Source organism: Peromyscus eremicus, chromosome X (assembly GCF_949786415.1).
Source record: "Peromyscus eremicus chromosome X, PerEre_H2_v1, whole genome shotgun sequence".
NCBI lineage: Eukaryota > Metazoa > Chordata > Mammalia > Rodentia > Cricetidae > Peromyscus > Peromyscus eremicus.
The window spans coordinates 29,178,753-29,201,620 of record NC_081439.1 but is presented as its reverse complement, the minus strand read 5'-3'; the positions used below and the strand labels follow the sequence as shown (position 1 = coordinate 29,201,620).

General features: G+C 42.1%; 1 protein-coding gene across 3 annotated transcripts in view; it reads left to right on the top strand.

Moving 5' to 3' along the window:
- Nucleotides 1-22,868, top strand: part of Sh3kbp1 (SH3 domain containing kinase binding protein 1) — a 338,436-nt gene that overhangs the window by 237,511 nt on the left and 78,057 nt on the right. For all 3 annotated transcript variants that reach the window (XM_059250548.1, XM_059250547.1, XM_059250549.1), the window contains one exon: nt 12,506-12,600. In XM_059250548.1, coding sequence (XP_059106531.1) covers nt 12,506-12,600 — 95 coding nt within the window. The remainder of the gene's footprint in view (nt 1-12,505; nt 12,601-22,868) is intronic.

The window sequence follows — 22,868 nt, the reverse complement described above, 5'->3', positions numbered from 1 at the left end:
ATTCAGAACAGTAGCAAAATTACAGTTCTGAAGTAGCAATGAAATAATTTTACAGTTGGAGTCAGCACAGCATGAGGAACTGTATTAAAGGGTCGCAGCATCAGGAAGATTGAGAACCACTGCTCTATATGTGCAAGTAGGTTTGGAAAATAAAACTCCCTGACAGAATTTGTACAAGGTCGGATCAGGTGTCTGAATAAAGTATGATTGGAGGTGGTAGTGGGACACAGGCTGTGTTTCCCCTGTTACACCTCACTCAGTAACTGGACATGAGCACCACCTCTGAGATCACTATCATCATTGACTTGCCTCTTGGAAATTGTTGTCTATGGTAGTGACATATGGTACCTCATTGTCATCATTAGATCATTGATCCCTCTAGGTTTAGGACAGATACTGTATTTGATTTTTGCCATGATGCAGCCTAGAACAGTGCCATAGACTCATTGTCTATGTCATACTGAGTAGAGGTTGAGTAAATGGAGACTTTTTTAAAGGACTTATGACATTGTGGGGTTTTTGCTCACTTCCTCTACCCAAAGCTTACTCATTCTGGACCTGGGGATTTGGACACATCCCATATGAAACACGTCTCCTTCATACTCATTGATGTCTTCATGCTCAGTCTCCCCAAAGTTTCCTCTCTTCCTAGGAAGCACCCCAGTACATCTGCTCTCTAGATTCAAAGTGAGGGTCTTCCTATGATGGGACCCAGCTACTTAAGTTGTTTAAAACTGACCTTTCAGTCCTCTTGGAGAGGAAAAGCTTCCTGTTTTCCTGATGGCTAGCCTTTCTCCAATATCTCCAAGTGTTTTGTCTGAGTAGAAGATAACTGCCTATGAGAGGAACAGTGTCTGGGCCTCTGCCCTGAGCTAGAACAGAAAGGCTTTGCTTCTCGGGTTTCATTTTATTCTTTTGAAGTGATGCTTCTTTTTTGGACATGAGAGTAAAAGGTGTTATAATTAATACTTGTGACATGATTGGAAAGTCAAATTCCCAGCAGTGTCGAAGATCAAAGGCACTTGAACCATCAGCTTCTTCCTAAGGGGAGCTATTGGGTTGGAATTGACAAGCATGGTACTGTACACTCCGGAGTTTCATTTCCCTGTCTAAATGGAAATGGAGACGAAGGCAGTACTTACATGTGGGCCAGATCATTGTCTGTTGTGGGGACTGTTCTATGTACATGAGAGCATTTAGCAGCATCCCTGGCCTCTGTTTGTTAGATGCCAGTAGCACCCTCCAGTTGTGGCCATCAAAAATGTCTCAAGGTATTGCCAGTGTCCCTTGGAAAGCCTATCTTGGTGTGTATTCTGTTGCTATAGTAGAATACCACAGATTGAACAGTTTATAAATGATAGAGGTCTATTTGCCTCATGGTTCTGGAGGCTGGGGGATGAAAGATACAGGAAACATGTCTGATGAGGGCCCTCAAGCTGTTTTATAACATGGTGAAAAGTACCACATGGGCCAGAAAGAATAAGAGGTTGGGGATATGAGTTGGCAGAGGATTTGTCTACTATGCACGAGACCCTGGGTTCAATCCCCAGCAGCACACAAAATGGCATGGTGATGCACGTCTGTGCAATCACAGCACTCTAGAAGTAGAGTCAGGAAGATCAGAAGTTCAAGGTCATCCTCAGCTGCACATGAGTTTGAGGCCAACCTGAACTACATGAGATACTATTTCCAAACAAAACAAATCAGGCTATCAAGAGGGCTTAGTGGATAAGAATGCTTGCTTTGCAAGAATGAGGATCTGAATTTATTTATTTATTTGGTTTTGTTTTTTTGAGACAGAGTTTCTCTGTGTAACAACAGCTCTGGCTATCCTGGAACTCACTCTGTAGATCAGCTGGCCTTAAACTCACACAGATCCTTCTGCCTCTGCCTCCCAAGTGCTAAGATTAAAGGCGTGCACCACCACCCGGCAGGACTTGAGTTTAAATCTCCAGAACCTATATATAAAGGCAGGCATGGCTGCACATGCCCTTAACTTCAGTGTTGGGGACTGAAGAAAGGAGGGTCCTGGGAGTGCAAAAGTTCAGATAGTTCTCTGGCCAGCCTGCCTACCCAAGATGGTGAGCTTATGACTTGTTGAGAGACCCTGTGCCAAGGCAATAAGGTCAAGACAATAGAAGACAATACCAGCATCCTATTCTAGTTTCCATATGCATGTCCATGGGCACACACACATATATCCCCCACATACCGCACACATATACACTTTAAAGGAAAAAGATTGAACTCATAAACTTTAGCCCCTTTTATAACCAGTGTGAATCCATTTATGAGAGCAGAGTCCTTATTACTTAAACACCTCACGTTAAGAACAATCTCACAGTTGGGCAGTGGTGACGCACACCTTTAATTCCAGCACTCGGGAGGCAGAGGCCAGCCTGGTCTACAGAGCAAGTTCCAGGACAGGCTCCAAAGCTACACAGAGAAACCCTGTCACAAACAAACAAACAAACAAACAAACAAACAAACAAACAAATCTTCCAACATTATTGCATTAGTGATTAAATTGATAAGTGCATGGACTTTATGGGACACATTTATACAACACAGTAGAGCCCCAGTTTTAAACTACTAATGTACTTGTAGTAAGCTCTGTTAGGGTGCTATTGCAACCACCCTGCTCCTTGATGCATAATTGATACTCATTTATTGACTTCATAGTAAGCCTAGTGTATATTTGACCCCTCCCACTACCCTTGGATGCTCAAACTATGACCCAGCGTTGAAGGTCTTGTCTAAATATAGCATGTAGCACAACCAGCCACAGCACCACTACTGCACTGGTCTATCCTCCCTGTTCCTGCTGTTGCTAGGCTCCTTCCAAGCATTGCATCTTAGCCAATGCACATCACTAGACAGAGAGGCTCATAGTGTGTTTCAGGGCCTGTAGCAGCAAGAACACAGCCTAGAAGCCTTGTCAGAAATACGAATCTGCAGGGCCTGCCTCGGAGTTAGACTCTCTGTGGGTCAGGTCCAGTGATCTGCTTCTTTAAGCCCTATGTCTGGGGCTGATGCCCACTCAAGTATGAGAACCTTCAAGGCCAGGCTGCCTTAAGCTTCCCTGATAATGGGAATTAACAGAGCTTGTATTTAGTAGATAGATTCCTCATCCTACTCAGGACTTGAAGATTCAGATCCCAGGAAAGGGATCTAAGAGGCTGTAGGAGCAGATGTCCCACACAACTTTGAGCGTGAGAAGTGGCTGTGAACCCCCAAGTCCTGCTCCTCTGGTCAGTGTCCCTGGCATTGTGTAAATTCCACTTGAACGACGGGGTTCTATGTCTCTGACGTTGAAGGTTATTTTCCTGTTTTTGACATTCACATGCTTTAAGCGGACTGTGGCTCTCATCCCCTCCCTGCTCGCACCTTGTCAAGAAATAGATTTGTGCATACTTTATTTCTTCCTCTTTATTCTAAGCTCCCTGACAGTCAGATACTAGTCTTATTTACCTCAGTTTGTAGTCCTCAGAGCATGATAGAATACCACCCCTACATGCAATCCCAGAGTATTAAAAGCTCTGAAAATGAAAGGGATTTAGTGCTTGTAGAGTGATAAAACTTAGCCTTGACTGACATATACCTGTGTGTTATTTATTTCTCTCCCTTGGAGCGATAGGTCATCCATTTGCTATAATTCTGTTCTCAAGAGTTCTGTTTAAAACTACAAATTAGTAGTGTCTTAGATAATACGCATCCATTGAAGGGAAGAATATCTGATTATGATGTTAGGGAAACTCAACATTACTGAGTTGTTACTCTGTGTGTGTGTGTGTGTGTGTGTGTGTGTGTGTGTGTGTGTGTGTGTGTACATGCACATGGGTGCAGTTGTGCTTGCTTTTGTGTGTGTATTTGGCAGTCAAAGGTCGACACTGAGTCTTCTACTCACTCTACCTTGTTTTTGGAGACATGGTTTCACCGAACCTAAAGCTCGCCATTTCAGCTAGACTGGCTGGCCAGAGAGCCCCCAGGATCCACCTGTCTCCCCTACCTCCCCTACCCCTACCCAACACTGAGTTTACAGGCAGGTGCATGAGGCTACCTTCAGCTTTTACATGAATGTTGCTTGTCTGATTTGGGTCCTCCTCTTACACAGTAGGCATTTTTCCCACTGAGCATCCCTCTAGCCCATGGTACTCTCTCTTTCATTTTCCCTTGAGACATTATAAAACTCTGGTTTTTAGGCATGACAAGGTACTTTCTATTGGTGCCCAAAGCTCTGAGGAGCTTTCTTTCTACCAGAGTCTGGGCACAAGAGCTCATAATCTTCATAGATTGAAAGTGAGCCCAGAGAGTATTCTGGATTTAAAGTTTTATCCTCATGTGTATAAACGGGTTGCAAACATGTTTATTTTGTTTGTTCTGTTCTTACTTTATTTTTTAAGCAGAAAGATCTTTTTTTATGCTCGTTTGTTTTAAGGTGTTTTCTTTCTTTTAATCCATTATAAAACCAGATGAGGGGAGTCTGGTCTGTTTTTAATAACATGTAAATTTCCAAAAGTCTAGAGATTGAAACAATGTTTCGAGGAGAGGGAGGATGAATCATGCTTGACGTTCTTAGTGATTCTTACTTGAGCAAGTTTCTTAAAAACTTGAAAGCTGTCCATGTGTGGTGGTGCACATCTGCAAGCCCAGCACTTTGGAGGGTATTAGAATCACCACAAAGTGCAAGACTAAGTTGGACTATATGATGAGTTTGACACCTGCTTATGTTACATGAGCTCCTGTCTCAAAAGCAAACAAGGCTAGCATGATAGCTCCATGGGTAAAGGCACTTGCTGCCTAGCCTGAAGACACTAGTTCCATCCCTGGAGATCACTGCGGGGATGGAGAGAAGCAACTCTCACCAGTTGTCCTCTGAGATCCACATGTAGTCAGTACCGTGTGTGTATGTGTGGACATGCACTATCTCTCTCTCTCACACACACACACACACACACACACACACATACACACCAATAAATGGATGAATGGATAGATAAATGTAAAAAAATGTAAAAAGTTAAAAGCTGAAAGCTGGTAATTAAAGTAGTGTGAGGCACTCTTGATCTGGGAGTGATGAGGTCAGAGTCCATGAACCTTCTGCTGTATTCATTTTCTCTACCCTTTTAAATGTGTTTGTATGCTTCATTTTGTTTCATTTCTGGAAAGAAAGAGTCGTTGCTTCTTATCAGATTATTTAAAGACTGTAAGACAAAAAGCCTTAAGAAGAAAGGAATTTAGACTTAGGCTAGCTAATTTATTAACATATTTTAATCATCCAAAGGGAAAGTAACAACAAAGTCATCTCAATTGCTGTGTAAATTGTGCCTTTAGTTCTTTCTGTGTATGTTCATTCTGACTTGATTTCAGTCTAATTAAATCCATCAAATTAATGAACTGATGGGAAATGCCTGCCTGCAAAAAATAATTTCAGTCCCTTTTTTATCTGTTTGCTACTTATTTAAAACTTAGAATCTTCCCATATCCTAAAGGATCTAGAGTTATCCTCTTCTTATAGAGCATACCAAATGCCCCTTGCTTTTGAACTTTTTTTCTGCACACATATCGTCTTGCCCTTCTGGGAAACAGTGGCAGCATCCACCGCCATCAGTTGATGTGTGTATTCTTCTTGTTTTGTCATTCTTCTACCCTCCCTTTCTCTAAGCCTTAGATTATCACTTTCATGTAAGGACAGGAAGGCCTACATGGTCTTACTTGTATATTATAGGCCCAGGCTCCAGAACTGGTTGGCAGTATCTTTTGCGTGGCAATAGGTCAGAAAATATTTGAATTGAAATACAGAACAAGGGCTGGAGAGATTGCTCAGAGGTTAAGAGCACTACTTGTTCTTCCAAAGGTTCTGAGTTCAATTCCCAGCAACCACATGGTGGCTCACAACCATCTGTAATGGGATCTGGTGCCCTCTTCTGGCTCGCAGGGATATGTGCAGACAGAACACTGTATACATAATAAATAAATAAATCTTAAAAAAAAAAGAAATACAGAACAAGATACAGTAAAACTAATGTCACACTTTGAAGTTAATAGTGACTTTATGTGTGTGTATATACATATATATTTATATATATATTTTTTTTGAACGAGTGTCTTAAAACCATTGAAACCCAAACCAATGTATTTTTATTTTATGAAACAGCTCAATTAAATGGCTAAAATGCTTCATAAGTAAAGATAAATTCTTATTTTAAAATGTATCATAATAAGGGCTGGAGAGATGACTCAGCAGATAAGAGCAATGGTTACTCTTCCAGAGGACCTGGGTTCAATTCCCAGCGCCCACATGGCAGCTCACAACTGCCTGTAACTCCTGTTCAAGGGAATCTGACACCCTCACACAGACATACATGCAGGCAAAACACTAATGTACATAAAATAAAAATAAATACCTTTTAAATACATCATGATAAAGTACGAGTCTACTGGCTGCCCTATTTGCTTAGAAGCAGTTGTGATTGGAGTGTTGAAATGTCTTTGCTGGAAAGAACATAGGTCTAACCTAGTATGTTAATGGATGTCCTCAAGACATCAATGATAAATTTTTGAGGTCCTAAGTAGGAGCTGGAACAGCTCAGTTCTCTGATGAGAGCAGAGCTGTTTCAAGTTGTTTAAACTTTGAGATTTGGAATGCATTTAAATGTGCTAAAGATGTTCTGCTGAAGTTAACTAAACTAACCTTTCTCCTCCTTTGCTGGTCCCTGATTTTACATCCGATGGCCCTATGTTCATCCACAGCTACAGTGTGACTGCCTAGGGTCATGCACTCCACAAAATGCTGGATGGAGCCCAGTTCCAAGTGTCCTGACTTCTGACCCAGAATCTTCTGCTTTCGGTCCCTTGAGTGTTACACCATTTCTTAAATGTCACTCAAGAATCATCAAGAAATACACGAGAACTCTGTGTCAGTTCTGGGGATGCACATAGTGGCAAGTCACATGGCAGCAGCTTACTCTGGGGAAGATACATAGTTATAGGCAGTAGCTACAGCTCCAGTTATTCCTTGTTTTAATCTAAAAGTAATGCTTTCAAGATAATTCTGTGTTTAACACCTCTTACTATCAAACAGCATAGCAGCACAGTACAAGTGTCCTAACACTAGATTATGACAAGATTCACAGAAGTGTCAAAATATTTAAGCATGTTAAATTATACAATTGAAATGAGTCTATTTTTTCTTTTATTTAATATTTTTATGCAATATATTTTGATCATATTCTTTCCCATCTCCCAACTCCTCCCAGGTCGTCCCCACCTCCCTACCCGCCCAACTTCATGTTCTTACTCTCTTCAAAACCAAAACAAAACCATGGAGTCTGTTTTGTGTTACAAACTACTCTTGGACGTGTGACCTGCCCTGGAATGTGGTTGATATACCCAGGGCTATGTCATTGGAGAAAACTGATTTTCCCATTGCTAGGGTTTATCATTTGCAAATAGATTCTTGGTTAGAGGTGGGACCCTGTGTCCACTTCCCCCTCTCAGTCTGGGACCCTGTCTGTCTTGAACCTGTGAAAGTCCTATACTTGCTATTATAGTCTCTGTGAGTTTATATGTGTATCAATCTTGTGTTTGTAAGATATTGTTTCCTTGGCCTCATCCATTGCCTCAGGCTCTTACAGTCTTTCTGCCTCTTCTTCTGCATAGATCCCTGCGCCTTGCAGGGAGGGGGTTGATAAAAACATCCCATTTAAGACCGAGTGCTCCAAACTTTCTTGCTCTCTGTACATTGTCTAGTTTGTGTGTTTCTAATTAATAATCATCTACTGTGGCCAGGGTGGTAGTGGTGCATACCTTTAATCACAGCACTTGGGAGGCAGAGGCACGGGGATGTCTGTGAGTTCAGGGCCAGCCTGGTCTACAGAGTGAGGTCCAGGACAGCCCAGGCTGTTACATAAAGAAAGCTTGTCTCAAAAGACAAAACAAAACAAAAATCTACTGCAGGAAAAGGCTTCTCTGCTGAAGGCTGAGTGAGACATTGATCTATGGGTATACCTGTATGTCATCAGGAGGTCATTTAGAAACATAGTATTTGGTTTTCCCCTAGATCCCATGACCTATCTAGTCTTGTGTTCTTGGTCACTTTAGCCGTATTATGTATGGTTACATGTCATGGAGTGGGTCTTAAATCCAGTGGTGGATTACTCTCATAACATTTATGCCACTACTGAATCAATGTATTTTGCAGGAAGTCTCGATTATTAGGTCACAGGTTTTGTAGCTGGACAATATTGATGATTATTTTTCTCCACTGGTAGAATACAAAGTACTTTCCAGGAGCATGAACTCTAGTCAGTAAGGATAAAACTTCCAGTTGTGCACCAGCTCAATAGAATAAGTAAGTGGTGTTCTCCCCAGTAGACCCTTCCCTTCGAGTTGTGGAGAGTGATTAATGGCCTTGGCAATAGCCTGTGATGTTTGGAGGGGGACATGGTAGGGACCCTTTGACCAATGACTCAACCAGATGTAATCCATTCCTGGCACGGGAAGTTTAACTTGGTGGCATGAAATGTCTGGATGGGGCATTGTCTCCCCCATTAAATTTTTTCATATATATGTACAATTGAGGAAGCATCTATAGTATTAGGTTTCCATATGGTCTTTCAAATGGCCATTAGAGTTAGTTGTTCCTCCTCATAGTCCTTCCTTTACCCCTACTCTCTCTATTTAATCCTCCTATTCTAGTTTCTCCTTTATCTTTATAATGCTATCCTCTATTTCTCCTCCTTCAAACTTATACTTACTAAAACCTGGGGGTTTTTTCCTTTCTTTTTTTTAAATTTTTTATTCTTTTTACATACCAACCACAGATTCCTCCTCTCATCCCTTTTCCCACTCCCCTCCCCACTCCTTCCCTCCTCCAACAGGGTAAGTTCTCCCATGGGTGCACAGCTAAGCCTGGTACATTCAACTGAGGCAGGACCAAGTCCCTCCCTGCCGCCTCAAGGGTGAGCAAGGCATCTGACTCTAGGTAATGGGATCCAGAAAGCCAGCCCATGCGCCAGGGATAGATCCTGACCACACTGCCGGGGCCCCCTCAAACAGACCCAGCTACACAACTGTCTCCTATATGCAGGGGGTCTAGTCCGGTCCAATGCTGGTTCCACAACTATTGGTCTCAAGTTCATGAGTTCATATGAGCTTGGTTTAGTTGTCTCTGTAGATTTACCCATCATGATCTTGACCCCCCCCCCCCTTGCTCATATAATCACTCTTCCCTCTCTTCGACTGGACTCCCAGAGCTAGGCCTCGTGCTTGGCTGTGGATCTCTCTGCATCTGTTTCCATCAGTTACTGGATGATGCTTCTATGATGACAGTTAGGGTATTCACCAATCTGCTTACCAGGGTAGGCCAGTTCAGGCACCCTCTGCACTAATGCTAGTAGTCTAAGCTGGGGTCATCCTTGTGGATTCCTGGAGACTTCCCTAGCACCAGGTTTCTCCCTTACCCCATGATATCTCTCTCTATCAGGATATCTCTTTCATTGCTCTCCTTCTCTGTCCCTCCCCCAGCTTGACCATACCATTCCCTCATGTTCTCATTTCCCATCCCCTTCCCTCTGTTGCCCTCCCTCACCCCTAGTTTACTCATGGGGATCTCCTCTGTAAAACCTGGTTTGTTTTTTTTTTAAATGCAGAGGCGCATGCCCTTCTTAGCTTACAGGAAACTTGTAAGTACAAGATAAAATATCCCTATGAAATAATTGAAAAGCACACGTGCTTGCTCTTAGCGATATTTCCATTATGGTGATTATCGTGAACTCCATGGTGTACTTCTATAGGCAGTGCCCTGAAATAGGAAGGTGAAAGATGAAGAGAAAGGAAATGACATAGGAAGAGGCTTTTTTTGTAGGGGGTGATGGTACAAAAATGTTGAGACGATAACTTGTACCAAGTTTCTTCATGTTAGTATGCTTCTGTTTTGAGTTAATACTTACCTACTGGATCACAAAACAGTGGAAAATAATTGATTTGCTAAGCTTCAGAGCAAGAGGTTCAGAGAAAAGGGCCTTCTGAAGCTGGCGAATTTGAAAGGTAGCTCATCACTGTCAGGACTCCGGATCAAATTCTTGACTTTTCTCATACTGTTCAAATATGATTACAACAGTTCTAAACATTGTCTTGTCTTCCAGCAATGATTAAAAAACCACAGTGTTGGAAGCCTCAAGGTAGGTAGATTGGGCCCAGTGGTAGAGTGTTCAGCTAGCATACCCAGGCCCTGTGTTCCATCCCTAGCACTGCAAACAAAAGGACCAAAGGCAGGCAACTGTTTGCCTTCCATCTCTAGGGAACAAAATCTAACAATGCCATCTCTAAAAGATTGCTTTTTTCCAATTTCATTGACTGGAAGATCACATCTTACCCCTAAACAAATCATCAACAAAGGGGAGTAAGATAACATTATTTGTTTATGGCCATGCCACCCTGAACATGCCTGATCTCAGAAGCTGAGCAGGGTTGGTACTGGTTAGTACCTGAATGGAAGATTAGCATTTCTTTCCTAGACAGAATATACCTGAGCAAATGAGAATTCTGTGAAGTAGGAATGGGATTGGGAATGGCTGCTGGGAAGTTAATCCACAGTGGTTGATCATGTTTTATTAACCTTTTCATTGAAAGACAGAGAAATATTACATGCTCTTTCTTTCTTTGTTGGTCATGAGTAACTGATAATCTTTCCAAAAAATGTCTCTGATTTCCATACAAAGAGTTATGTGTAAAGTTGGGACTCTGTAGGACAGTTCTTCAATAATACTGTGTGTTCATGTTTGAAGTCTTGAGGTCAGGAAGTCATATTTTACTAGCAGAGTCAATTGGAAAAGTGATGAAGAACTGTCATTATCCAATTTAAAGATGTTTAACTTTGTCCTTCCCTTTAGTACATCTAACCAATTCGGACTTGGGGAAGTTTTGCTATTTCTAATTAAAGGGAGATGGCACATGGATGATTCTCAAAGTTTGGAAGTATGGTCTCAGTGGGATTTAGAACAAGTGCCTCTCAGCAGAGGTTAATGAGTGAAAGCCCAGAGAACCCAAGAATGAAGGTTTGTACCATGCAGATGGGGGATATACCTGCTGTCTTCAAGCCACTGGACAGAAACCAAGAACATCTGCACAGAAGTAAAGCGATTCCCTCTCCGCACCTTTCCCCCTTGTCATATCAACCCTAGAGCACACTGTGTCTTATGGATCGTTGGCCTGCCTTTATTTTCTGTCACTCTCTTTGATTGATGGGATGCTCACCAACATAAACAATGCATTTTGCTGATACAAAGTATACTAGGAACAATGTAATTGACACTCAGGCATGTAGCTGTAGGTTATGATGTAGCTGCAGAAAGTAGCCTTAGGAAATATCTAATGATAGTCAAAGCTATGAGATTTGGACTCTGCTGGAGAATATAGTAAATGTCTGCTCTCGAAAATACTAAGTTCTTTGAGTTTTTCTTTCCACCTTCTGTCCTGAGTCTTGAAAGCCTGGTTTGCCAAGTCTGTATTTCCCAAATCTCTTACAAAGGTTTTCACTGTCTTCTTACTTGGTGCTTTTTTTTGGGGGGGGGGGGGGTTTGGTTTTTGGTTTTTCGAGACAGGGTTTCTCTGTATAGTTTTGGTGACTGTCCTGGAACTCGCTCTGTAGACCAGGCTGGCCTCGAACTCACAGAGATCCACCTGGCTCTGCCTCCCCAGTGCTGGGATTAAAGGTGTGCACCACCACCGCCCAGCTTACCTGGTGCTTTTTGATAAAGCTAACTTCACATCAGATATAGTTTCAAATCATAAAACTCGGTACATGCGTGAATTGAATTTGAATGGCCAAAGTATTTGTTTCCTCTTCTGTGAGGACTGTGTATTTCCTTGCTCATAAATAGCCCATCAAAAATAAGCGGGTTTGTACAAAGAGACCATGAGGTATACATGAGTAAGTTCGCCCATCCTACAGAGAGCTCCATAAAAAATGTTTTGGCGGTATTTGTTGGTTGCTTGTAGTTGATTTTTTTAACATGCAAATGCATTGGTGTTTATCTCTTAATACATAGTGTAATGAGGTAATTTTTCATTGTTTTATTTGCTGTGTTGTCTTTATAACAGATATAAAGACCCCCTTTTCTGATTTTGTAATATATGCAATAAGGCAATGAGGAAAATTCAGGTCTGCCTATATTTATTCTTTCAGAAAATATCAGATGGTACACATCTGCTTTCTCAAGATGAAGGACACCATGTGGCCTTTCTACCTGAGAAAAGCAAATCAACCCATGGCATTCATGATGTTCTGTGATTCGTGAGGGTAAAATGCAGAGATAAATATGCATGAGCCCACCATAAGCACTCTTAGGTAGTTTTCGGAGGGTAATCCATTCTTTATGCAGCTGTACTATCCTGTTAAGCATACCTTTTTCTTGAGTTTAATGTGGCAGGGAACACCTTCATCTGGGTCAGCTCATTAGATGAAGTGCCTTAAAGGTTGTATTTTCTTTTTTTCTTACAGCCAAGGATTACTGCAAAGTAATATTTCCGTATGAGGCACAGAATGATGACGAATTGACAATCAAGGAAGGAGATATAGTGACTCTCATCAATAAGGTAAACGAAGATGCTCTCCCACCTTCTAAGTTGTAAAGTGCTTTGTAGTATCTAGAGACTATAAGCTTGCATTTTAGCCATTTTGTTTTGTTTTGAGACAGGGCCTTGTTAGATAGCCCAAGCTGGTCTTGAACTCCCAAGTGCTGGGATCACAGACACGTACCACCATGCCTGGCTTGTTTTAGACCTTGAAATACTGTTTTATGGTCTCGAAGTTGTGAGAAAAATTCGCATCTTTCTTTTTGTTCAGGCTTGCCTAGAAAACAAACCCACTTGAGAATCCAATAGCTCTCTGTGTACCTCAGGGCAGCTGCAGAAGAGTCTATCCTGAAAGGAATAACCCAGAAGGCAGCCTACTTAGCTGTGGGTTCCACCCTCTACACAGGCCAGGCTGAATGCCCCGTGTCATCAGGGACCCAAGGGAGGGCGGGGGCTCTTAAAAGGCTGGTCATGCTTCACAGGCAGCAAAACCTTAAAGAATGTTTGCTATTCAGATCAAAGACAGAGAGAGCGCCTGAGAGAATTTTGCTTGTCTTGTTTGGCTATAAAGGTTGGATTATTTTATTATCATTACAGCCAGTGCCGTGTAGAAACCTGGAGAGCTATAAAATCTTTGTGAAGCAAAGCAGTTTGCTAAGGTCTTGACCACACACAGTTTCTCCTTTCATGCAATGCCACTCACCACACTGGTAGCTAAAAGTCATATTAGTCAAGTGGTTCCTAGAACAGTGTTTTTCTCTGAAGTACAGGGATTTTATGATGGTTGAGTGCAATGAGAAGCCAGGTAATCTTCAAGATGTAGAAAGTAGTTTTCTTTTTGTATCTGGGTGAGTGGCTGAAAGCATGTTATTTTCTACATGCCAGGATGACTTAGAGATCACCACAGTCACCTGAGCTCGTATGGGACAGGGAAGCTTTGTCAGTCTAAAAGATGCATGATGCAGGTGAATAAGAAGGGGAGCAAGCAATTTGGGTTGGGGAAATCGCTGTGGCTGTTACCAAGAGAAAGGGGACTGCTATGGCGTCGCCTATTTCTACCTCAAGATACCAGTGAAGGAAGTGCTCCAGATGTTAAATAGCTTACCAACCATCTAGTGATTATTGAGGGTTTTTTTTTTTATTTTTAGGGAGAATGTTGACCCTCTTGTGGACTCAATGAATGTAGTATGCAGAACAACACTACAGCTATGCAAACACCTTTCTAGAATAGTAAATTGTTCCCTCTTCTAAGAACTCGTCCATCTTTTTACTGTGAACTATTCTCCCCTAACTTAGTTCAGTGTAACTCCATGGGTGTTGAATGTGGCAGGAGGAAAGGCGAGGAGGGGAGCAATGCTCTCCTTGCTCCTTTCTGCAAGAGGCAGTTCCCTTTTCTTCCTAGCCCTCCCCTCCTCCGAAGGAGGCAGCTCTCTTCTGCAGAGTACATTTCCTACTTTTAATCAGACCTGTAACCAAACAAGTGGGATAAGCAAGTTGTTAAATGGGTGTGAAGCATAATGCAAATACTTTAATAATTAGCACTGATAATTGGTTTTAGTCACGCAGGGAAAAGAATAGAACACTTTCCCCTTACACTGACAAGAGAATCAGGGAATTAAGTAACTGCCATTCTTTGTAGGGGGATGCACTCACTGTCTTTATTTCTGTTTTATTTCTAGAGGGAGGGGAAGCCTCTTTTTAATTGAAACCCTAGTGTGTTAAGAACATTTATGAAGGTTTGATAAAAGGAAATACCACCATGCTTTCTCTTTTACCTGAAGATGGCAATTTCATTAAGACCCCATCCTCCAGTCCTTGCCACTTGAATGCATTCTGTGCAGGATAAAAACACACTCGTTTCTTGATTTTTGTCCTGTATGTTGCAGCCTAGGATCAGTCTCATAAAAGGAGTCTGATTTAAGGAAGGGAGAGCTTGGTCTGAAAAGCAACCTCCACCAGTCCCAGCCATTCAGTACGTACCCATGAGCAGAAGAGTGTGACAGGCTGCTTTCAAGAGTGTCTTCTGAGGGCTGCACCCCATTTCTCTGGTTTCAAATGTTAATACACTTGGAAGTGATTTTCTAATATAATGTGATGCTGCCATTTCCCCTATACACATTTGTTCCCTAGGCCAAGAATACACATACTGTTTAAACAATTGGTCCCTAATTCCACCCGCCCCCAAGCTCCCTTTTCACTCAACTTCCTGAGCATGCAAGTGAGCCCAGGCTTGCTTTATTGGCCTGATGAACAGTCTGAGCCTCCTCCTCAGCTGCTGAGAAGTGCTCTGAAGTGGTGAAGAATGGAGGTGCTTTCTCCAGATCCATCTACCCAACTGCTCCATCCTTAGCATCCCAGCATCTTCTTTTTGACACCCCATAACAATGTTTCATTTGTTGACTCCCGTGCACCAACCGAAGTCTTCAATGGCTTTTCTTTCTTTTGTGGTACAATCCAGTCTGGGGATATGCTATTTCTTCCCTCAGACATTTTGGCTTTGGAACATGTAACTTTTCTGAGAGACCTACCATATGTCCCCATCTTACTCCTATGTCCTCATGGGACTGACCTTGAGAATGTACATACCTGTAGGGATGCTCTCTGACTATGCACTTAAGTTTTTGTCTTTAAAAAAGTATATTTATTTATTTAGTATGTGTATGTATGTATGCATGCATGTGTTGTGTTCTTGATAGCTAATATCAAAAGCAGTCTTAACTTACACTGCTTAAGTATATTGAGTTTTTTGTTTAACCAAAATCACTTGTGCTCTATCATCTTGTTTGTATTATTATTTTATATGATCTACGGAGAAAGCAGGTCTCTTACTATCCTCTACTGATACAGATTTCATTTTTATTGTTATAAAATTTCTGCCAACTTTGACCTTGAAAGTGGCATGTTAAAATAATGAGTCATGTAGGCTTCCGGCTCAGAGAAACCAAGGTTTGAGTTCCAGCATCACAGTTTCTGGTTATGTATCTTCAGGCATGTGGCTTGACCTCTCTGAGCCTTGGTGTCCTCAGCCATTAAGCAAGTGCTATAAAGCTGACGTCACAGCCTTCTGTGACTATTTGTTAAGACACTGCATGAGGCATGTCTTACAGGAGTGAATCTGCCTGTGGTAACCATAATCCTAGCTATTGTCAACTTCAATTCTGGCTTTTCCTTCTTAAACTTTAGCAAAAGGAAGTGTAAGCTCTGGGCCTGGTCCCTGTTTGCTGTTGGGGATGAATACTACGACATTAAGTAGGTAAAGGTGGTTTTAAAAATCCACCTGAAATAGTTAAGAATTCAGTGGGTGAACTTTTAGCAAGACTTTAGAAAGAAATATGCCACTATTTTTTTTGTCTGCTGAAAGTGGGAAAAAATGGAGTCTGAGCCTGTAAAAACCCTGCTGACATTATAAAAATTCTTACCTCTTAAGTTGATGAGTCACCCAGAAATTCATTTAGATGATTAGACGCTATCCTAAAATGAATAGTTTCCTCACAACTGGTTAAATATGCATTTTGATGTACCTGTATCTGTTTATTGTCCATATGAGTTGAGGTAGAAGATCTGCGGTGCCGTTATTACATTTCAGCTATATTTGCTATGTGAGTCCCCGCTGTCCCCACATGCGGTGGACGTTTCCTTTTGCTGTCAGCTGAGGCGATTTCCTTTGCCCTGCTTTCTGTGCCATGGCAGGAGTCACAGAGCCCAGGCACTGACCTCCTTTTTCAGCTCGAGATTGTCATTTGCGTGGCTTTCTAGAAAATGAGTCAGACTCCTTTAGTGGGTGTCTGTGAGCCCTCTGTGGGTCCTGAAATAAGATGCAAAGACCTGAACTATTTGTGTGTCCCTGGGAACTAGGATGAGATGTGGCAACCCGATTTGTTTTTATTTAGAAAGAAGGCTTGTGGATTTGGGGACATTTCGACTTGTGCAGAGCACACCTGTGTTTAGGTTTTTATTTCTAGTCTCTTAAAAATAGCTCCCGTGTCTGTACTTCTGCCGCCTCCATCCCACTTTTCCGATTGACGTTCACAGTGTGTGCAGGAAGGGTTCGAAGCCTCTGGGTGTGGTTTCTGCCTGCTTTCCCTTTTTGATTTATTTAGAGACAGGGTCTCACATTGCACCAGCTAGCCTTACACACACTACGCAGCTGAGGCTGGCCTGGAATTCCTGAGTGCTGGGGTTACAGGCGTGTGCCACAACACCCAGCCCTGGGTTTCTAGTGGCAAAGCTCCCTGGAGAAGGGCTAAGAGCAGCTTTGGAGAAAGTTCATGGCTCCACAGTGAGGGCCGCTACTACTGGAGTGGGTGCTTGCTGTGACCAGCACCCACTAAGGGCAGAGTAAACCCAGCTGGGAAAATGAGCCTGTCCTCACAGTGCTGCCCCTCCCTGAATACAGGAGGAAGGCTTTCCTACTGACCCCTTAGCAAATGATGCTCAGAAAACAACTTCTGTGGCTAGCCTGTTCCCCTGCCATGCAGTCTTCATTGTTAGAAACCTGAGTAAAACCATGAAAGGCAGTGTTTAGGAATATAATACTGTTGGCTGGAGTGGTGGGGATGCCAGGGAGGGGATAGATAGATGACGTGAGGTACTATTGATGGTCATGGAAGAAAGCTGGTGGATGTCCTCTAAAGAGGGAGGAAGACCCATGGAACCACATAAAGGTAGTTCCTGGCACTCCTACCCACGGGAGTATGTCAGTGCTGTCTTGAATCACAAGGATTATCTTCTGATGCGCACTGGCAACAGTTTTAATTTGTACGCTGTCTTCTTCCCTTTACAATCCTTACTCCTTCCTTCATTCATTGAAGTACATTTGTGATGTACAGGAACAGGTGATAGGGTTACAAAGGTGAACACAAGTTCCAAACTTGGAGGTTTGTTTTTTCCTACTTCCAAATATTTGGAGCTAGACATGCCATGGGGATGGAGTCAGATTAAATACTAACACACCCAGCTTCTTTCACTGCTACTTCAGCATGTCTCCATGTCTCTCTTCTTTCTCAGGTAACGCTTGCTTGAACATTTATTACTCACGAGATGTGCCGGCAGGGCCACTGCCTCCCAGTGCAGCATTTCAGGCAGCCATTAGCAAAATTCCAGACACTCCAACACCATTCCTTTCTCCTCAGGGGTCTCTCCAAAGCTCGGCATCTTGCCTCATCCTCAGAGTGGGCATGGGAGTCACACACGACCACAAGTGTTCTTTCCTGATCACAGAAGAGGAGCAGAGACTCAGAGCATAGAAATATTAGGACAGGCATGTCTTCTGACTTCCCATTGAATGCTCTTGGGATGTGGGGGCCAGAGAGGGTGGCAACTCTGGACAGAGTTCATTTCCTGTGGGACTGTCAGATGTATGTGGTAGGTGCAGCTCAACCAGTCCCAGGGATGACTATTATCCACTCATTGAGAATAATCCAGAGTTGCTTGATATCCAGCGCTAGCATCTGGACTTTCCTTTTTAATTAATGATATTATTGTGGGAGCCTGTTTTCAGGTTCCTCATGGCTTTACCCAGCAGGTCCACATAGAGAAGATGATTAGGACCACGGGCCTTAGTGCAGGTGTCTGAGATGGTGTGCACTTAGCTGTGCTGGGGGGAGGTCTTTTGCTCCACCCCTTGGCTTCTCTATAAATACCCTGAGGCAGAGACAGTCAGGGCTCCTTGGAATAGGTTCCAGGCCCTCTTGAGGCTATCCTTTATTTTCTATCTATTTATCTCCATAATCTAAATCCTTCTCTCTAATATTTCCTGCTGCTGGCACTCAAGAAAACTCTGGGGAGCTGTGGGGTTGGTAGGTAAACACCCCGCATATTATTACTACTAAAAATTTGTCCCTGACCTATTAGAATCTATCACTTTCCATCTAGCCCGTCAACAGGAAAGGATGTGCCAGCCAGGGCTAATGTCACTTATTTTAAAAAATATTAATTTTATTCATTCTTTGAGAGTTTAATACAATGTGTTTTAATCATATTCACCCCCTCAACTCTTCAATTCACACCCCCACCCAAGTGTGTGTCATAAAAAAAAACCCTCAAGATTTTGTGTTGCCTAAATATTCTTGGATATATGGCCTTTTACTAGAGAGGCATAGCAAGAGCTACACTCCCAGAGAAAATTGTCTCTTCCTCTCTAGTAGCTGACAATTGCCAGTAGTCCCATGGCTTGGGGTGGGATTGTGCATGAACCATGTCTCTCCTTGCTGGAATTTAGTCTGGCTTGCGCTTGCACGGGTTTGTGCATGCTGTTGCACCAGCTGTGGGTTCCTGTGCAACTGCCATGCTGTGCCCAAAAGATAACGTTTCCTTGGAGTCATCCACCACCTCAGGCTCTTGCACTCTTTCCTCCCCCTCTTCCACAAAGATCTCTGAACCTTGGGAGGGGGCTTGTGGTATGTGCTTCCCCTTAGGGATCAATAACACCAAAGACCCTTTGAAAAAAGACATATAGAAACTTAGTACTATAGAAGCTTCTAAAATACACACATACACACACTTATTACTGTAGAAGCTTCTAAAATATACACACAAACACACACCTATTACTATAAAAACTTCTAAAACACACACACAGAGAGAGAGAGAGAGAGAGAGAGAGAGAGAGAGAGAGAGAGAGAGAGAGAGAGAGAGTGAGTGTGTATTGAGGTACCCTATAACAATATAGCAATGCCCTCACTAGATATCAGAGGCTAACAAAAAGTCCAGTGCTAGGTATGAGTTACCATTTTTTTAAAGATAGGGGTCTCACATAGACTAGGCTGACATCGAACTCATTGTGTACACAGACAAAGTTGCCCTTGGTGCTCCTGCTCCTACCTCTCAAGTGCTGGGATTACAAGCAGATTACACTACACTTGGTTCACATGGATCTGGGGATGAAACCCAGGGCCTTGTGGATGGGTGCTCTGCAAGCACTCTACTAACTGTGCCACATCCCGAGTCCCTGATGACAACTAGTTCTGTGTGTGAAGCGCACCCTCCATTTGCTGTCTTCTGCTTTCTTCCCATAGGGAGTGGATTTGGATGGTATCTTTTCTTCTAGGTCTAGGGATTGCTTAGCTTCCTGTTTACTGTTACTATTACAAAAAAAAAAAAGAAAAAGAAAGAAAGACTGGAGGCTTCATCTCCTTTCCAAGTCCTTCAATGATGACATGTTCTAAGGTTTTAATGCCTCGTTTTCCCTTCCTCTGCTCTTCTTCATTAACTCATTAACTGAAATTTCTATGTACAGGAAAGATGCTTTCAGGCCTCCTTGCTTCCTGCGAGAAGTGAGATTGCTTCCACAAATACAAGTATTCTTGGGGATCTCAGGGAAAGATCTTTAGCTTGATATAAAAAAGCCACTCAACTAAATAGATTGCTGGCCTTGACCCTTTCTCTCAGAATTGCTGAAGCTTTTAGCAGAGCTAAAATGCTAGGATTAAAGGAGGTTCCACGGGTGAGAAGTAAATTAGCAGGTGTCACCCTAAAGATGATGACATGCTGACAGCCCCATTAGAAGGACATGTTTTATGAGTGGACGAGGACGCTAAGCACAGGTCTGGGATCATCTGGGTTTGCACACATTTGAAAAATGTCAGTGTCCAGCAAATACTCATTTATATCATAGAATATTTTTCTATACATATGGCCCATCTTGTTAGACTAGGTATGTCCTTATTTGAGACACAAGTCACAATGTATATATTCCTCAGAGCATTGGAAAGCCAAAGGAATATTGCTTGTTTCTGTCTTCCTCTTAAAAGTGGGTAGGATACTGGGATGGATAAGAAGAATCATGATTCCTTAAATGCATTGGATAGAAACTCTTTCTTACTGTGCCTGGCATGGCTTTTTCAGATGCAGGATTTTAACTGAGATGAAAATGTAAGGCTTGGGGAGGGAGAGGTCTTCCTTTTGGTTTACTAATAGCCAGAAACAGTGCTACTCAATATTGGGGTGGCTCTTAATATGGTTCCTTCCTTTGTAGATGAGTTTATGAATGGTACAAATTCCTAGGTTCATATGCCTTTACTAATTAGATGAAACTGTTTAAAGGGACCCTCTAATTATTTGTTCAATCTGATTGTCATACTCCTAAGCGCTAATCTTAAGTTGCAGGACATCAGCAATCCTTGCAACACCATCCTGAAACACTGCTTCCAGTTTCTATTTTTGTTTTTAAATTTATTTCTATTTATGTATATGTTCATATGAGTGTATTGGGTTTGGGTGTGTGTGTGTGTGTGTGTGTGTGTGTGTGTGTGTGTGTGTGTGTGTATGTGCATGCGCACTTGCACTCACCCATGGAGAGTAGAAAAGGGTATTCAAGCCTCTGGAGCTGGAGTTACAGGTCCTTGTGAGCTGCCTGATTTGGTGCTGGGAATTGAACTCCAGTCCTCTGCTAGAGTCAGAAGCACTCTTAACTACCTAGGCACCTCTCTAGCCCAGGCTACAGTTATTCTCATCATTTTTTAGTTTACAATTACATTTATTTATTACTTGCATGTGGGTCTGCTTCAGCTTGAGTGTGGAGGTCAGAGGACATCTTGCAGGAGTCAGTTCTTTCCTTCTCCCATGTGGGTTCCAAGAATCAAACCCAGGTGATCAAACTTTGCAGCGAGTTCTTTACACACTGGACCCACTGAGCCAATTTGCTGGCCTTATCCCTACCACGTTCTACTAGCTACATAAAACCTTGGGTACACTGCTTATCTCTCCTTGCCTCAGTTTCTAGATCTGTGAATCATGGACAGTAATAGCACCTACCTCCTGGTGTTGCAAAGAGGAAATAAATTGAAGTGGGTGCTGTGGTTTGAATATATTCCTCAAAGTTCATGTGTTCAAAACTTAATTTCCAGCACAGTAATTGAGAGATAGGACTTTTAAAGATGTGAGTGGAGTATGAGGGCCCTGCCTTAGGCTTATGTTAATGCCATTATTGTGGAAATGGGTTCATTATTGCTGGAGTAGGTTCCTGATAAAAGGATGAGTTTAGGCTCCCCTCCCCTTTCTCTTGCCCATGCTTTTTTGCCTTTCCATCTTCTATCCTATGATACTGCTGTAAGATGCAGGCCTTTCAGCCTTTGGTGTCCCCTTGTATGCCTGTAAGAACTAAATCTGTTCTTTGTAATTTATCCAGTGTCAGACATTCTATTATAGCAGTACAAAACAGACGAACACAATAGGCAAAGCACTTAGAAAGCCTAGCCAATAGTAACTGCTAGATAAATGTTAGCAGCTATTATTTCCTGATGATAAATTGCTAAATGTAATGCTGCATCAGTGTATTTTGAGGGCATTTAAGTGATGTTCTGAAAGATGGTGCTAATTTAGTCTCCCCATAGGAGTGTGTGCGAATGTCTCCCAATCCTTGTCATCCCTGGATATTACCATTCTTTTTGTTCTCTGCTAATATCTTTTAACCTCTGCTAATTTGGCACTCTAAAAATTATTACTGAACTTGAAATCTTTGTGCATCATTTTCCAATTGATTTTTAGAAAATACTGTATGTGCATGCCATTAACCTGTCATTTTTTTCTATTATAAATATTTTTTCTTAGTTTATGACTCATGGAGATATTTAAGTAAAAAGTCATTAAAATAAATATCTTTTAGACTCACAATTTCCTCATTTTATAGTTAACTGTATGGTGAAGTAAAATTTATCATTTTAAAGAGAGTTTTACTTAAGGCTTTTATGCTGGAGCCCTAGGTGGAGAGAATAGCTGGCGATTAAATGCATTCCCTTTCTGCCTTCCTCAGGGCTTTCAGAGGTTCTATTTAAAGCTTCTACCCTTTCGGTATTTCTTCTATTGGCATTTAAAGAGCCCCTAGGATTCTGCATGGATTCTTACAAGGATCCTCTGAGGTCCTAGACAAGGGCTTGGCAAACTTCTGTAAAGGGCCAGAAATCAAGTATTTTTAGGCTTTGTGGGCCATACAGTCTCTTCAGCAACTGCTATTCTGACATTGTAGAGGGAAAGCAGCCATAGAGGTAAATGGGTGTGTTTGGTTGAGTTCCAATAAAACTTTATGAACATTTAAATTTGAATACTGTGTAATTTTCATATTCTTTGAAAATTTATTCTGCTTTAAAAAGCATTTTAAAATGTAAAAACTATTCTTAGATTTTGGCCCATAGACTGTATTTGGCTGACCTCTGGGACAGAATATCTGGAAGTAGATCCATGAAAATCCAGCCAATTGCTGCATGTCTTAGCGCTTCGGAGGCAGAGGCAGACAGATCTCTGTGAGTTTGAGGCCAGCCTGGTTGACAGAGAGTGAGTTCCAGGACAGCCAG